Raw genomic sequence first — 16,967 nt, forward strand, 5'->3', positions numbered from 1 at the left:
TCCAATCAGGCATTTTTATCAATTAATGGAAAATGGGCCAAACACTTTTTCTGTTTGGCAAAAAAATAGAAAGAAAAAAGTCATTTTAAAGTTCCATTACAAATAACATGTAATTTATATTATTTTATTTAATTATTTTCTTCCATAGTGCTACATTTAAGTAGAAACTTATTGACCATCCACTTTGTCTTCAGATGATAAAGCGAGTGCATCATGACAAGCTCCCACTACAAGGAAACTACTACCCCATCCCATCACAAGCCTTCATTCAAGACCAGCAGTCCCGCCTCTCCCTCCTGTCTGCTCAGCCAGTGGGTGGATCATCACTCAAGGCAGGACAGCTGGAGGTCAGTGCAGTGACAAACTGTACTTATAGTACTCCTTAGTTAATGTACATTTACCACCTCCTTGATAACTATGTCTGTTGAGGAAGCTGTGAGAAGGAAATAAGGTTGTTAAATATCAGTAATGATGTGTACTTTGTAGGCCATTCAAAGTTTAGTGTGTCCTCTTTTTAACCTTGCATTTTTTTCTTTCTTATATGTTGTGTGTGTGTGTGTGTGTGTGTGTGTGTGTGTGTGTGTGTGTGTGTGTGTGTGTGTGTGTGTGTGTGTATGTATTAAAAGTCATTTACACTGAGATTTTCAAGCTGAATGGGGTGTATTGCCCTCACTTTATGTAAAACCACATCTGTGATTTTTTTAATGCATAGTGAAAAAAATTTGAAAATATATCAGTGTACATATGATGGCAGCTGATGTGTTTATTTATGTGACAAAGCTTCTTTCAGGTATTAACATCATAGCATTCCAACTTAGTGAAGATCAAAACTAGGGTTGAAATGTATATCTTTAATGCAACATTTGTATTTGAAGATCTATACTGGATGTATTGTCATTTCAACATCCACCATTCAAGAATTTGAGTTTTGCGTCAGTGTTCACCGAGTGCTTCCTCTCTCTTGACAGGTGATGATGGACCGGCGTTTGAGTCAAGATGACAACAGAGGCTTGGGCCAGGGTGTGCTGGACAATGTGCCTACACCTAATGTGTTCAGAGTGTTGCTGGAGCCTCGTTTGTTCCCAAAGGTAAGGCAAGAGTCACTCAGACTGACATAGACAAATACACAGATGGAAACCAGCCATCCTGTCATATATATGCATAGATACACATACCAAGAGTATCTCTCCCCTAAAAATGATATAGCCAAGACAAGGGACACAACTTTCAAATTCACACTCATTCTTAGCACTCTCTCAAAACTTTTAATCCCCATAAAGAAGAGAAAGTAATCCTGGTCTCAATTTATGGGGACCATAGAAATCAGACATATCTCTACTTCAAATTGTACAAGTCTCTTACAGATTAATTTTTCAAGATTTACTTTTTTTTTTTTTTTTTTTTTTTTTTTTTTTTTTTTTTTTTTGTGGCATCTCAGTGGGGTTTCTTTTGGCTTCACTTATTGTTGCCTTCAGCTGGAGTCCTTCTTACATAAAAAAATAAGCAAAAAAAAAAAAAAATTTTTAAGAGTGGTCTGTTCCTACCAGGAGTCCAGTGCAGGCCAGGGTATGCCTCCAGCCTTCCCGTCCTTGCTGTCCCATGCCACCTCTCACTCCCTGCTGTATCCACTGTATCTCCTGCTGCCCACTGACAAGGTGAGTTGGAACGCTCAGTAGTGTAAGTCACTTAGCCGTGGTATGCACTGTGCAGTATCTTAGGCAAGCTCATATTTCTGTATCTCCATTTCTACTCATTGTCAAATTTATCAAACATAGTTACCTCTTGATATGTACACATAAACTAGACCAGAAAGTGAATGATGATGATAAAACCTGAATGGAAATAAGCCCCAACATAAACCAGTGACACGTTATACATATTAGTGATGATAAATGTTATTATAGTCACTCTTCATCTCATGAATATGAATTATTTCACATTTGCAGAATTCTTTAGAGAGCAAACATCTTGAGTGTACATGTGGTGTTTTATAATCATTGTCATATCATATTTATATGTAATGTCAATATAATTGTATGAGCACACTGTCACATGTAGGTAGGCCTGATGTTTTCTTGCAGTTTTCCTTATTTTCCTTACGTTATTGCATACAAGGTAATTTCTGCATAATTTAATTATTATTATTATTGTTATTATTATTATTATTATTATTATTATTATTATTATTATTATTATTATTATTATTATTGTTATTAGTAACCTACATGTAATATGCTGTTAAATACTGTATGGTAGTTTATCACTCATTCACTCAATCCCCAAACCCAAAATACTTTAACTTGAAGTTCTTATATTGGCCTTTTTTTTCCTTTCTGTCTCTCTTGCCTGATTGACTCACTCATGCTTGTATTTCAATGCCCACAGACCGGAGCCATGCAGATGCAGTCACACTGGAATATCACAGGAGAGCTTCCCTGCGACGTGCACCTAGTCACCCTTCGCACTATGCTACAGTTCCCCCACTCCACCATCCCTCTTGGCAAGGAGCCTGCCAGCACTTCTCACTTGTCCACCCACTCTCCCAGCCCACTCAATTCCCTCATCCTTCACAGACTTGGCTTTGATTGTGCTTTTAAATCTCCGGGCCTTTCCTGCTCTACTAATGGTGGGAAGGTGGGTTGAGATTGAGTTATCTGTCTGTTAAAATTCTTTGTTTTGGCAGTAGTGTTTTTGATGGTTATGTAGACACACAACTTGTTCTCTTTTAGACTTATCATATCATAATAATTGGCTTTGATATGAAGTGTGCATACCTAAGACAGTTCATCCTGATTTCATTACATTTTGTCACACTTCATCTTTGTCACATATACCTACTGTATTTTGTATTTCCTTTGACTTGAAAACCCTCTGAAAAGGAAGGTTTCAAGATACTCCTCATGACTGGATAATTCTTTTCTGACTATACTCTTTAGGGACTACATCCTTTAGTGGGATACTATTTTAACCTTTTTAGCACCCCAAGACTGAAGGCCCTCATCTGGTTTTCCATAAGGATAAGAAATAGCAAAAAACTTGTAGCTTTCTCCAAAGGTACCTAACAATTTCTTACAATTCTTTTCCCCTCTCACAGGTACGTTTGTCAGACCTCTTCCCAAGTTTGTTCGGGGAGCGTGTGCACCAAATGTCCCTCTCCATGCTATATGAGGGAGTGGACATGACCAAGTCCTACACACTCTCCCTCCAGCCCATGGAAGTCTATGCCTTACAACTCTCCCGCAGTTAGTTCCTCCTTTCCTTCCTTTCTTGCATTCCTATCTATTCCATAATTGTATACTCCGGGGTTGCTACCTGTGCCAATTTGATTGTTGTTATTATTTATGAATTATCCTTCAAATGTCACAATCTTAAATGTTTTACTTCATTGTTGAATCTATGAAAAGCTTATTTTATTATAATTTAATTTACCTTCAATTTTTTTCCAGAGTTTTAATTAGACAACTTGTGGAATGTTGCCTACTTTTGTTTAGGTACCTCTTGAGCTGGTATGGAAACAGAGAGAGAGAGAGAGAGAGAGAGAGAGAGAGAGAGAGAGAGAGAGAGAGCGAGCGAGCAACTGTACTATCTCCCTCATCCTACCGTACATTTTTATATTTGCTTCCCCTTTACAAGTTGCTAGAAGGTTTGGGTGTAGATACTTGGTGATTTTTAAGAATGATCTATTTTTATCTTATTTTTGGTTTATATATATATATATATATATATATATATATATATATATATATATATATATATATATATATATATATATATATATATATATATATATATATATATATATATATATATATATATATATATATATATATATATATATATATATATATATATATTCAGAATTCTTCACTAATATTTTACTTCCTCTGTGTGTGTGTGTGTGTGTGTAGGTGGGTGGGTGGGTGGGTGGGTTTCTGGTCATGGAAGAGGTTGTGTGTCCTATTCCATAAATTAATGGTATTGTGGTTTTTTTAATCCTGTGTATTACTGTATGTTCTGTTGCTGATAAGTGGTGATACACTGCTTTAATTTGTATGTGTGCCTTTATATATTGTATGTACCATTGGCTCACCTCATTGTTAAACATGTATTTCCAATTTTTAGAAGGATTGACATGCTGGTAACTACTTAACTCATAGAAAAGTCTGCTTATTTTATTGCCATTTTACAAAATGTAAACAATGCACAGAATTGTCTTAAAAGGTTTCATAGCAATTTGGTCGTAACTTACTTCGTTCAGGGAGAAAACATCCACTAATGAGCCAAACCTGGATAAAGAAGAGAACATTTAAATATAACTGATAACAATTTTGTCTTGCAAAGTAAAAGGACATATTTTGAAAGGTACTTTTAATAGCATTTAAGCATACAGTGACACTTGTATAATGCACAATAATACCATTGATACTGCCTAATGGTTTCATTCATTCCTTGTGTGTGTGTGTGTGTGTGTGTGTGTGTGTGTGTTCAGTTGGATGTGGAGTTTGAAAATAACAACATAGGAAGAGATTGAAGAGATGATAAAATGAGACCAATCACCATCTTTATTAACTCTTAACTATTTTCCCAGTTCATTGGATAAACCACTGAAAAAAAATATATATATATATATATATATTATTATTATTTTTTTTTTTTTTTTACATTACAAGGGCACTGGCCAAGGGAAAACAAAGTGTTGGAAAAAAAAAAATCCCGCTGGTTGCCAGGCCCTGTTAAGAAGAAAGTAGGAGAAAGAGAAAAAACAAAAAAATCTAAAAGGAGGGTCCAGTTAACGTAAGAGGTGTCTTGACACTCCTCTTTTGAAAGAGTTTAAGTCATAGGCAGGTGGAAATACAGACACAGGTAGAGAGTTCCAGAGTTTACCAGTGTAGGGAATGAAGGAGTGAAGATACTGGTTAACTCTTGCATTAGGAAGATGGACAGAATAGGGATGAGAAGAAGTAGAGAGTCTTGTGCAGCGAGGCCGCAGGAGGGGAAGGCATGCAGTTAGCAAGTTCAGAAGAGCAGACAGCATGAAAACAGCGGTAGAAGACAGATAAAGATGCAACATTGCGGCGGTGACTTAAAGAATCAAGACAGTCAGTTAGAGGAGAAGAGTTGATAAGACGAAAAGCTTTAGATTCCACCTTGTTTAGTAAAGCTGTGTGTGTGGATCCCCCCCAGACATGAGAGCCATACTCCATGAGAGTATATATATATATATATATATATATATATATATATATATATATATATATATATATATATATATATATATATATATGTGTGTGGGGGGTGAGCGGTAGGACTACAGCAGGTATATGGCGAAGTATAAAAGGGCTCGCTTCCGGGCTCGCATTCTCAAACATTTCTGTGCTTCACCTCCGCTATTTCAAAAGGCTTTATTCAAGTTTACACGAGTCTTTAAGGTGTTTTTATGGTTCTACAAGCAGTGACAAGATTTTTATATTACTAACTGTAGAAACACTCTTGAAAACCACGCTAATCATCAATGTGGCTTTGGAAAACAATCGTAGTGAGAGAGAAGAGCGGTTCTGAATATGGACCCCGGTGTTTACCTTGCGGCAAGTAACAGTAGGTATGTAACGTATATAGGAGGCTACATCTAACACGAGGGTTTGTGACCATGCCGCCCTAGTGTATGGTTTGTGGTGGTGTGTTATGTGTGGTGTGATTTCAGTTTCACCCTAAGATCGGTCACCACAAGAAAAAAAAAAATCTCTCTCTCTCTCTCTCTCTCTCTCTCTCTCTCTCTCTGACAATACTAATTACTTCACACATAATGGCAGAATAATTACTATTGTCATCCCTTCACTGTGTCGTTTTCTCTTTGCATACCTTGGCAGATGTGGGCCGTACTGGAGACACGGATGAAGGAATTCCTGCTTCATAATGACAAAGAAATGTGAGAAGTGTAATTATTCCACTTTCGCCATCAATGGAATATGTGTATGTGTATTTACCTAGTTGTAGTTTTACAGGGCTTGGGCTTTACGCTCGTGTGGCCCCGTCTCCATATCTATACTTATCCATTTTTTCTTTAAAGCTATGCACACTCTTTGCTATTTGTGTGTGTGTGTGTGTGTGTGTGTAAAAGATCCAATAAAGAATCTCTCTCTCTCTCTCTCTCTCTCTCTCTCTCTCTCTCTCTCTCTCTCTCTCTCTCTCTCTCTCGCAGATAGGTAGCTATATAGTAGCTATATTCTATACTATATACTCTCCAGTCGCTACGTGTGACACTTTCTGACTAGAAGGGATGAGTCAGAAACTCTACCGACGTAAAATTTCAGTCACACATTGGCACGTGTGAATCCGCCTTTAAACGATCAAGCAGTAGCTATACATCCTATACAACTCTCTCTCTCTCTCTCTCTCTCTCACATGCAGATAGGTAGCTTTATAGTAGCTGCCTGTAGCGAGTGTGTGTGTGTGTGTGTGTGTGTGTGTGTAAAAGATACAATAAAGTACACACACACACACACACACACACTCGCTACAGGTAGTTACTATAAAGCTACCTATCTGCATGTGAGAGAGAGAGAGAGAGAGAGAGAGAGAGAGAGTTGTATAGGATGTATAGCTACTGCTTGATCGTTTAAAGGCGGATTCACACGTGCCAATGTGTGACTGAAATTTTACGTCGGTAGAGTTTCTGACTCATCCCTTCTAGTCAGAAAGTGTCACACGTAGCGACTGGAGAGTATCGACTAGTTGGCGCTTTGGCGGGAAGTGAGTGTAAACAAACAGCTACCCGTCAAGATGTCTTCCTCCAATAACGATACTGAAGCTGTGGTTGCTCTTTTGGCGTACCGGAAGATTCAACGAAAAGAATATGTTTGTGGATACGTCCTTGGCTAAGTAGAAGGAAAAAAAAAAGGAATGTCTACCACACTCTAAATTAGCCTACATTTCTCATAAGAAAATTGTTAATTTTAGAAGATTATGCACAATTGCGATCAAATCAAATCCTGACAAGTCTTCAATCCTCACCAACAACACCCTGCACTGAGGGAAACAGCTCTTGGAGAGTGACAGCTATTTTGTCGAGCGACGATTTGCGCAAGTTTCTTTTTTTTTTTTTTTTTTTACAGTATAATTCATTTCTGGGGTCCCAGATGTGTTGTTTTTCCCTCACCAACTCCATCTTCTCTATACCCTGGAGACCACATTTTCAAAGCTTACTCCGTGACGTCACGAAGTAAATAAAGTCACAAATCGACTAACACAACCAACATGTTGGTCTTCTTTTGCGACTGGTTTCTCCAGTCGCAGGCACCGGTTTTGAGTCGGAAACTAAACCGACGTAAACTTTCAGTCGCAAGCTGGCACATGTGAATCCGCCTTAATAGTGGTGTGTGTGTGTGTGTGTGTGTGTGTGTGTGTGTGTGTGTGTGTGTGATAATTATCCTTTCATTTCCTTATTAGCACTTTCTCTCTGTCATTAGCTGTCTCGACGATCCTTAAGATTTCCTTCTATCTGTTTCCTCTCGCCAATATATAAGAGACAGCTGCGTTAGTCCATCTCACAGTTCACATTCTCCCGTCCCACCTCTCCTCTCCTAGCTCTTCCCTCCTTGCACCACAGATAGTAGGGCTACGTGTTAGTGGTGGAGGAAGCAACACCAGGAATTAATACCACAGCAATACCTTTCATTTGCTTCTTCAACTACATATGTAAGTATAAAAAAAAAAAGAAGTGTTTCAATAACTGCTTGAGAGAGAGAGAGAGAGAGAGAGAGAGAGAGAGAGAGAGAGAGAGAGTGCATACTAAAAAAAAAAAAATTAATAGCCGTCTTCGTTTCCTTTCAGAGTCGTCACGTGATGGCGGCCATGAAGTCACTGATGGTGGTGGTGGTGGTGATGGTGGTAGCGGTAAAGGTAGTTGTGGCCTCTCCCGCTTCCTTAGCTGATTCTGCAAGCCACCGCGATGAAAAATGTGAGTGCTATTTATTAACTGATAATGAAAGGGAACTGGTGATCATGATATTGATATAAAAAATCTTCTATTTTCTCTTCTACCTTCTATTGCGACTGCTGGTAGTGTGTTATAAAGCCTATACACTCTTCTCTTCCTTGTTTATTAGGATAGTATAACAAAAGGAAAGAAGAGTAGAATGTATGAAAGATAAAGCAGATTGAGTGAAAAAAGGAGTCTACCTTAATCTCGTCGCTCTGCTACTGCGCCTGCGTCCTAATCTTTTGTCTTCTTTCCTTGACCTCTTCCTTTTATTCCGGTTTTAAGTGGTGTGCTGAAAAAATTTTCCATCTTCTCTTCGTGGAGCTACTTTTCATGCTGCGGCTGCCAATGGTGTACTGAAAGAACCTTCTATATTCTCCTCGACCTCCTTCTGCTGTGCCTTTTTTTTTTTTTTTTTCTACGGTAAGGCCTATAGCGCCTGTAGGCACATTTGAAGAGTGTATGGGAAGCGCTGTTCAGCTTCCGCCCATTAGTGGCGCAGGCAATTTTACTTATAGTGGTACCCATATTAGGGCCCATATCACCCCCGAAGCTCATCTTGGGTATAACCACCTAGAACCTGGGTATCACGGTGATATGTAGGTAAATTTAAACCACTCGACAAATGGCAAAGTATTTAAGGCTGTACGTGGTGGGATTCGAACCTACGCGTGGACGTCTGCCTGATCCCACGCTCACCACCTTATCCACTACGCCAGTGGTGTGCTGAAAGAACCTAGCTTAATTCTCTTTTCTCGTATGGGTGCGAGCGGTGTGAAGAAAGAAATCTATATATTTTTCCCCCGAACTCCTAAAATGGCTGCTAGTACTAGTGGTGTGCTAAAGGTAGTGTTTCTAAACTCTATTGTGTCTTTCTCCTGCAGTCCTCAACCTGGAGTTCTTACCCTTCCTGTCGCTGCGAGTGGACCCCATCCCTTGCAATGCCAAAAGCGACAATTCCTCAGGGACTTGCGCTTCGGCCGGGGATTGCAGGAAGAACGGCGGGAAAGCTGACGGGAGCTGCTTCAGTGGTTTTGGCGTCTGCTGTGTGTGTGAGTGTGTATACTAGAGTTGTGTTTATACTTCAGTGAGGAAAGCTAATTTTTTTTTCATATCACTTAAACCCTTTTTCTTTTCTTGCGTCCTCTCATATAACAACAGTCTCTTAATTCATGCAGACATAGGTCTCTTTCCGTCTTCTTTCATATTTAAGAAGGAAAATAAACAGACAGACACATAAATTAGTGGAGAAATGAACACCTATGCATTAGTTAATGCTTTTCTACTTTATTTATCTTTTTTTATTTGTATATACGTTCGAGACGAGCATGCAGGTAGACAGACGGACATCGGCACACATAGCATACAGGTACTTCAATCTCATCCGTGACTAACCTTCTTACTGCCACCACAGACCAAATGAAGTGCGGTGAGACTATTCGCGCCAACAACTCGTACTTAGTGAACGATGACTACCCCAGCACACTCATGGACATTGACAACTGTCAGTACACCATCCAGAAGGTGAGAGCTGTTCACTGAATAACACCTGTCGAACAAAAACTTTTTATTTCTTTCTGACAAGTGAAAAAGATATTGACATACGAAAATGATACTCATCTTATCATCATCTTTATCACTGCTAATCTGAGGAAAAGTTAAGAAAAAAAAAAATTTCTTTGCATTTGTGTGTCCTTAACAAATCTTTCGCACACGTCTAAAAAAAAAAAAAAAAAATCGCACCTTATCATTAAGAGGAATACCAAAGCTTATTTGCTTCCTATCTATGTACTCTTAGCTATGATTTTCATACCTTAAGAAAATGTTAATCGTGTTGTTTATTTGCGAGTGACAAAGCTTACCTACTTGACTCACAGACATATGTTTACTGCTATTATTGTTCTGTATATATATATATATATATATATATATATATATATATATATATATATATATATATATATATATATATATATATATATATATATATATATATATATATATGCTATTTACCTACACACACACACACACGCACACACACACACACACAGGTAAGTGAGAATGTGTGTCAACTGCGTCTGGACTTCGAGAAGCTGGAACTGGCTGGTCCTGACGACACGAGCACCTGCAGCATCGATACTTTCACCTTTGTGGGCACCGCTGGGGCAAACCCGACTGTCATATGCGGCGACAACACAGGCCAGCACAGTGAGTCTTAATGAGGAAAACATCCTTACTTAGTATGTACCTTTTCTATCTTCTCTATGCAGTGTACGTAGCTATCTTAATGTATATAAGGTTTCTCATCTTCTCATAACACTCCGTTACTTATCTCTCTTCCCCTCTTCCCTCCAAAGGCAGTGTACCTTGACGTCTAAGGCAAGCTTCTCATCTTCTCTCAACGTATCATTCTGAATAACGTGTCCCATCTTATCCATTCTCCTTGTCCAACACAGTGTACCTTGACATGGGCAGCGGGAACGGAGCGGCGCGCATCAACATTGCCACCACCAGCACCAATGCCAGCCGTACCTGGAGGATCAAGGTCACTCAGTTCCCCTGCGACTCAGCGAGCAGAGGTATTTATAGACTCATAGAGGTTTACAAGGTGCCGTACTCATGCAGCGCAGGCCAGCTACTTAGCGCCACCCAATCCACAGCCTGTCACTCTTGCACTCCTCTGTGGGTGTATGCTTGTAGCCTTACGGATTTTTATTTATTTATTTAACTATTATTTTTTTATGTAAGAGGGAAACCCAGCCAAGAGCAACAAATACTGTGAATTAAAAAAGAAAGAAAAAAAAAATCACTGAGATGCTCGCTTAATTTGTACTTACTATATGGAAAAGTAGTATTTATTCTTCTGCTGTACTATTCCTTCTTATTTATATTTCTCTTTTTCCTGTTCTTTTTTCCTTATCCTGACCACAGCTCCTCCAAACTGCCTCCAATACTACACAGACTACTCTGGAACCATCAATTCCTTCAACTACCAGGTAAGTCAGACAGTAAGTCAGTCACTTAGTCACCCAAACATTCACTCACTTGCTCAAACAACTAGCCAGTCAGGTTGTCAGTCGGTCAGGCAATCAGTTTACCAATAAAACAGTTAGTCCGTCAAGCATCTCTCTCTCTCTCTCTCTCTCTCTCTCTCTCTCTCTCTCTCTCTCTCTCATAATAGGCTTGACGCAATCCTGTACTATTCAATTTTTTGTATTCCTACATGCGACTTTAATTGTTTCAAGATACTTCTCAAATTTTCCGTAACTCAATTCAGGATATAAACTCTTTGGGGACTGCATGGCTCCTTCAGTAGGTTTTTTTTTTTTTTTTCCGTTGGCCTAATTCGGAACCCTCCCTTTACACACACACACACACACACACACACACACACACACACACATTGACCGCCTGGTGCTTTCCTCTGCCGCGTGACAGAATGAGGACGGTCGTCACCAGCTGGCTTCTCAGTCCTACACAGTCTGCATCAGGACCAGGGAAGGTTTCTGTGGCATCAAGTACATGGCTGAACACTTTTCCCTCACTGAAGATGCTGCAAATCCTCGTGAGTAGTAGTAGCAGTGGTGATAGCGATGGGGATGGTAGAAGGAGGAATGGTTTATTTCGCAGTCGGGGGTTCATATTTTGGTAACTTTTCTTTGAAGTCTCTCTCTCCATCATATCTATATCTTTCCTGTAATACGGTGACCAGAAGTGAACACAGTATTCAGGATGAGGTCGGACAAGCACATTAAACAATGAGATCCCTTTCTGACTTGAATTAAAAAAGTCCTCCTATTAAACCCAAGAGGAGAAGGAGGACGAAGGATGATGTGATAATATAATCACCATTCAGTTATTAGCACTGAATTTCATTCCTATCTTTCATTTAATTTCCCATCTCAGTATTCATTAACTTTTTGTTTATTCCTTACAGAGGAGAAGAAGGGAGACAATGACTGTAAGGAAGACTTCATTCTGGTGCCAAGACTGGATAGGGATGGCAAAGTCACGGAGCCTGACAGATACTGTGGTAGCAAACTGGAGGACATCACTTGTAAGTGTGTGTGTGTGTGTGTGTGTGTGTGTGTGTGTGTGTTCATAAAAGGGTTTCTGGCCAAATAAATGGATTTACAAGTGCTTTCTTAATTCTAGTGGTAGATTGATATATCAAATAAAGATTATGGATTTTAATGAGCTTTTACGGAAATCATTGGGATTTTAAAGATATTTTCATAATTCTAGAGGTAGTTTGATAAGGATTTGCTGTATTTTGATGCTTGTTGATGGAAGTTATTCAAGGTGTTTTCCAGATTCTAGTGCTAGTTAGATAACGATTATTCATTTTAATGAATTCTATTATCTTTTTTCATCTTTTCCTTGTCATTTTCTCCTTTTCATTCCATCCCATCGTGTCCTTTTCTCACTCCTCACCTTTACTCCTTCAATCCCTCTCTCCCTTCCTCCCACTCTCACTCCTTCCTTCCTCTTTTCTTCTTATTTCCTCTCCACCTGGCAGCGTACTCCAAGCCCTTCGAGTTGCGGTTCATTACTAACTCCGAGGAGACCAGCAACGAGAAGAACAACAGAGGTTTCTCCATTAGGTACACACAGGTACCCTGCTGAACGCCACGTTCCACTGACCTGCTCCTCTCATTTGTGGATTGTTGCTTCACCTTTCAACCAAAGATTCAATCAAGGTTATTCAACCTCCTTGGGTTCAGTTGATCAAACCTCCTCGGGTTCAGTTGATCAAACCTCCTCGCATTCCACTCTGCTCATTGAAATTCATTACCTGCAGCGGAGGACTCTTTCATTACCTGTCTTATTTCATTTTTTTTTTTTATTATTATTTTGTAAACATGTGATAAGAAAATCAAATGCGACAATCATTTAATTCAATAATCTACTGAATTATTTAACTATTTTTTTCTTGTTTTAGAATCATTAATTTTTTTGTACATATGACGAGATTCAAACTCAGTGTTATTATTATCATTATCATTACTACTATCCTTGTTGTTTTGTTGTTGTTGTTGTTGTTGTTGTCGCTGCTATGTACTCACTTGTTATTAATGTTCACACACACACACACACACACACACACACACACAATATATATGTATATATATATATATATATATATATATATATATATATATATATATATATATATATATATATATATATATATATATATATGTAAACTTGTGTAAAAGATATATAAATAAATGTATTGATTAACTTATTGTTTTTTTTTATTGTGTGGTAAAAGTATCACTGTGTGTGTGTGTGTGTGTGTGTGTGTGTGTAATTCACCTCGGTCGCCTCATGGTCACCCAGCCAGTCTTCCCCATTACGGAGCGAGCTCAGAGCTCATAGACTGAGACCACATCAACACACAACACACACCGGGAAAGCGATACCACAACCTCTCGAGTTACATCCCGTACCTATTTACTGCTAGGTGAACAGGGGCCACACATTAAGAGGCTTGCCCATTTGCCTCGCCGCTTACCGGGACTCGAACCCGGGCCTCTCGACGCAATGTTCCCGGAACCCACCGCAAGGTGGCACTACACGACGAAAGCTTTGATGGAACACAACAGAATAGTTTAGTACAGATTTGCCTGGTAATGATGCGGGACATCTAATTTTCTGTGATGCAGTCATTCTGTCGAGGTTGTACCGCATGGAATACCTTGGAACGGCCTCAAAATTGAAGGAAACCATGAGAAATATACGTACCAGCATTGTTTTAGGCAAAAAAAAAAGTGGCATTTAATCGAAAAGGCATAAGATCTTGATCTTGATGCTGCAGGTGACGCAAAATTTCTTCGAGTCAGGCCTTTGTATCGGCAGCACCTGTAGGGAAAATAAGAGAGAAAAAAAAAAGCAATCACCATCTTTCACACCACTAGTTCCTGCATCTAGCACGCCACATTCTCTCCAGGAACTCTTTTACAGCCTCAATCATCCTTTCATTCGTCTCCCCACAGAGTCCCAGCAGCACCACCATCCATTCCCTTCCTGTCATCTCCACTCTGTCATGCCCCAGCTCCCTCAGCACCACTTGCATCATCTCATACCTGTCTCTGGCATAGGCTACTTCACACACTCCAGCACCACATGCTCCACCGTCTCATCCTCTCCCACGTCACACATCTGGCACACTTTGCTGCGGGACTCAGACCATCTATAATTCCTTGCATTCACATCCATGCACTGTGCCCTAGCTCGGAAGAGAAGGTCTCCCCACCCAGGCTTCCATCATACCACTTTTCATACTTTGGGCCCTCTTTCTCTCTATACCATTCCAAGGTACTCTTTTGTTCAATCCTATTCCTCCAGTCACTCAGTCCCACACCTTTCACTACTCTGTCTATCTCACTCCTCCACTTCCTTACACCCCATTCTCTACCCTCTCCATTTCTAACTATCATACTCCAGTCCTTCTCTAAGTGCCTTCCTTCTACCTGCTGAAAAGCCCAACTAGCTATTAGACCACTCTTCACCACCATCCTGACACACTTTTTCCCCCACTTGCTACTCCTGACATTCCACAGAAACACTTTTCTCACTATTCTAGCATCATTCATTCGCTCTAACCTAGCCTTATACCGTAGGGTAGCTTTTACATACCTTTCTCTAAAAGTGCTCCAACCCATGTCTCCCCTAAGAGCCTCTACTGCTGCATATCTAGGTGCATTAAGTGCCATTCTTGCAACTCTATTCTGCCCTATTTCTAACTTTTCTAGTTCACTTTCATTCCATGCAATCACATCCATACCATACATGATACTCGGAACAGCCACGCTCTTCCAAACTTCTCGCAGCACGTCATATTTACTCGCTCTCATCCTTGCTGCACTTCCTAGCCGACCTACCCACTGACTCACCATGCTTATCTTCTCATTCTTTGTCTTCACGCAGCCAACCGGACACATCCACATCCCCAGGTACTTGTATTCATCTGTCTGTTGCATCTCGTTCTTACCTAGTCTCCACACTGAGTTCCTCTCATCCTCTGACGTCATAAGTGATTTTGATCTTGATCTTGATGTTACAGGCCAAAACATGTGGATATTTGAGTTATTTTTGACGTATTTGTACATCATGAATAATGTTTGATGATGAATGGACGAAGTATTAGTGACATGGGCATCTAAAATAGTGAAAGAAATGTTATATAATGTATATGCGAATACTGCGATGATATATTCCTTGGGTGTGACGTAGCGAGGTATCAGACTTTTCAGAGTACGATACAACAAGAGGTGGTGAGTTGCTGGGGACGAGGAAGTGTATGAGTGTCAGGAAGGGAAACCCAAGATGTATTAGACTAAGAGGTGAACGCACTTCAGTCTTGAAATCATTGACGTAGCGCGGGAGGCTTTTAAAACCCAGAATCGTGACGTCAGCATGTCAACCAGCTATGACAGATTTTAATTGTGGAATATAGGTGTTCCGCATATTTCTTTTATTTGAGTGGTTATCTTTTAGGATCTTGGTTACTAAGTTTAGTAGATATAATGCCACTAACTGTATTTTACGTTTCTTAGTGATTTGCAAGAAAATATGGGGATATGCCACCACCTCTACCATACGTTTTAATTTAAACTACCACCACATACTTACAATATTTGCACCTCCAACTTAGTATTAGCTTCACCAGCATCTACTGTGATCGTTTCACAAGCATAGCACATACCACTTACTTTACTAGAACCACTACCATACCACATTCTTCACTAGAACCAAGATGTATTAGACTAGAACCACCACCACTTACTTTACTAGAACCTAGTATTACCACCACCACCACTTATTTACTACAAACACCACCACCACTTACAAAATACACAGTTTCTTACCTTTAAATGCTGGTGGATGGCCGATTCCCTGGCATCTGTGTCCTCGTGATGGCAGATTCTGATCAGGAATTGCATCCTGTTTTAAATTTCTCACAGTTCGTGGAACCGACAAATTTAAAAGTTCGTACTTCAGATTTCGTTCAATCTGGGCTGAACTAAAATGTCGTTCACAAACCACAGCATACTTAATATCAATATGGTCTGAACGGAAACACTTATGGATCCACTGTCTAGCAAGGTTATCATTAGATGGGAATTTATGGTATCTTAGGTTGCTGTCCTTACCAGGTGTACATCCAAATACAACGCACACTCTTGCTTTACCCATTTAACTATTAATATCGTAATACAAAGCCCATGAAAAGTACACAATTGATGAATCTGCCACACGTGAACACACTACCACAACACTAGACGTAAACAATGCACATGGTGACGTCAGCGGTTCCAATAATGCCGAAATGCGTTCACCTCTTAATACATCTTGGGGAGACCTATTTGGCGGGGTGACGCGGAAACGGATCACCTAATAGTATCGCAGCCACACCTGCGCCGCTCATGCATCTAGACGAGAGCAAGGCTGGAAACCAGATCAGGGAAACTCCACTACACTACACCGGGGGAGAGAGTGAAAAAAAAAAAAAGAATAAATAAATAAAAGTTGGCGTTAATTTTTGTTATGTGGCGCTTTTGAGTTTTATTTTATTGTTATTATCATTATTATTATTATTATTATTATTATTATTATTATTATTATTATTATTATTATTATTGTTGTTGTTGTTGTTACTATTATTATTATGTAAAAGATTGGAATGCAAAGCATTCCAATCTTTTACACTGGTAAAACTGCCGCTTCCCCCTGGACAATACCTGTACTCGTACATGCATCAGGTTTGAAATACTCTTTCAAAACTTGCTGTTGTGTATGGAAACTAAACCTTTGTCCGCCAACAAACAATACCATTAAAAAAATACAGCCTAATTTCAAACTGCAATTAGTATTGCCTCCTGCTAAAATTTCTTAAATACTTTCACGAATTTCGAAGAACTTCTGATATATCAGTTGCCTAGCCTATCTCGTTTGTTTTCCTTTTCAATCCACTCGTTCATCT

The 16,967-nt window shown here is 39.5% G+C and overlaps 2 protein-coding genes across 2 annotated transcripts in view; both read left to right on the plus strand.

Moving 5' to 3' along the window:
• The window catches only part of LOC123514813 (alpha-mannosidase 2x-like), a 35,052-nt gene extending 31,347 nt beyond the window's left edge, over positions 1–3,705 (plus strand). The window contains exons 20-24 of the mRNA XM_045273025.1: positions 195–347; positions 969–1,088; positions 1,548–1,655; positions 2,386–2,634; positions 3,095–3,705. Of these exons, the coding sequence (XP_045128960.1) occupies positions 195–347; positions 969–1,088; positions 1,548–1,655; positions 2,386–2,634; positions 3,095–3,247 (783 nt within the window). The 3' untranslated portion in view covers positions 3,248–3,705. The remainder of the gene's footprint in view (positions 1–194; positions 348–968; positions 1,089–1,547; positions 1,656–2,385; positions 2,635–3,094) is intronic.
• Positions 3,706–7,536: 3,831 nt separating this feature from the next.
• On the plus strand, positions 7,537–13,086 carry LOC123514814. The gene is made up of 10 exons (XM_045273026.1): positions 7,537–7,695; positions 7,831–7,957; positions 8,863–9,030; positions 9,393–9,502; positions 10,030–10,186; positions 10,435–10,557; positions 10,910–10,974; positions 11,417–11,543; positions 11,916–12,035; positions 12,498–13,086. Exons 2-10 carry the CDS (start codon positions 7,843–7,845, stop codon positions 12,602–12,604), a joined length of 1,092 nt encoding a protein of 363 aa, XP_045128961.1. The 5' UTR covers positions 7,537–7,695; positions 7,831–7,842; the 3' UTR covers positions 12,605–13,086.
• The last annotated feature ends 3,881 nt before the right edge of the window (positions 13,087–16,967 follow it).

This window comes from Portunus trituberculatus, chromosome 38 (assembly GCF_017591435.1).
Source record: "Portunus trituberculatus isolate SZX2019 chromosome 38, ASM1759143v1, whole genome shotgun sequence".
In the NCBI taxonomy this organism is placed as follows: domain Eukaryota; kingdom Metazoa; phylum Arthropoda; class Malacostraca; order Decapoda; family Portunidae; genus Portunus; species Portunus trituberculatus.

Excerpts from the sequence above, each read along its gene's own strand:
- LOC123514814 (XM_045273026.1), top strand. The coding sequence starts at position 7,843 with ATGGCGGCCATGAAGTCACTGATGGTGGTGGTGGTGGTGATGGTGGTA. Across the intron at positions 9,503-10,029 it reads GTCAGTACACCATCCAGAAG|GTAAGTGAGAATGTGTGTCA; the intron begins GTGAGAGCTGTT and ends ACACACACACAG. Across the intron at positions 10,975-11,416 it reads TCAATTCCTTCAACTACCAG|AATGAGGACGGTCGTCACCA; the intron begins GTAAGTCAGACA and ends GCCGCGTGACAG.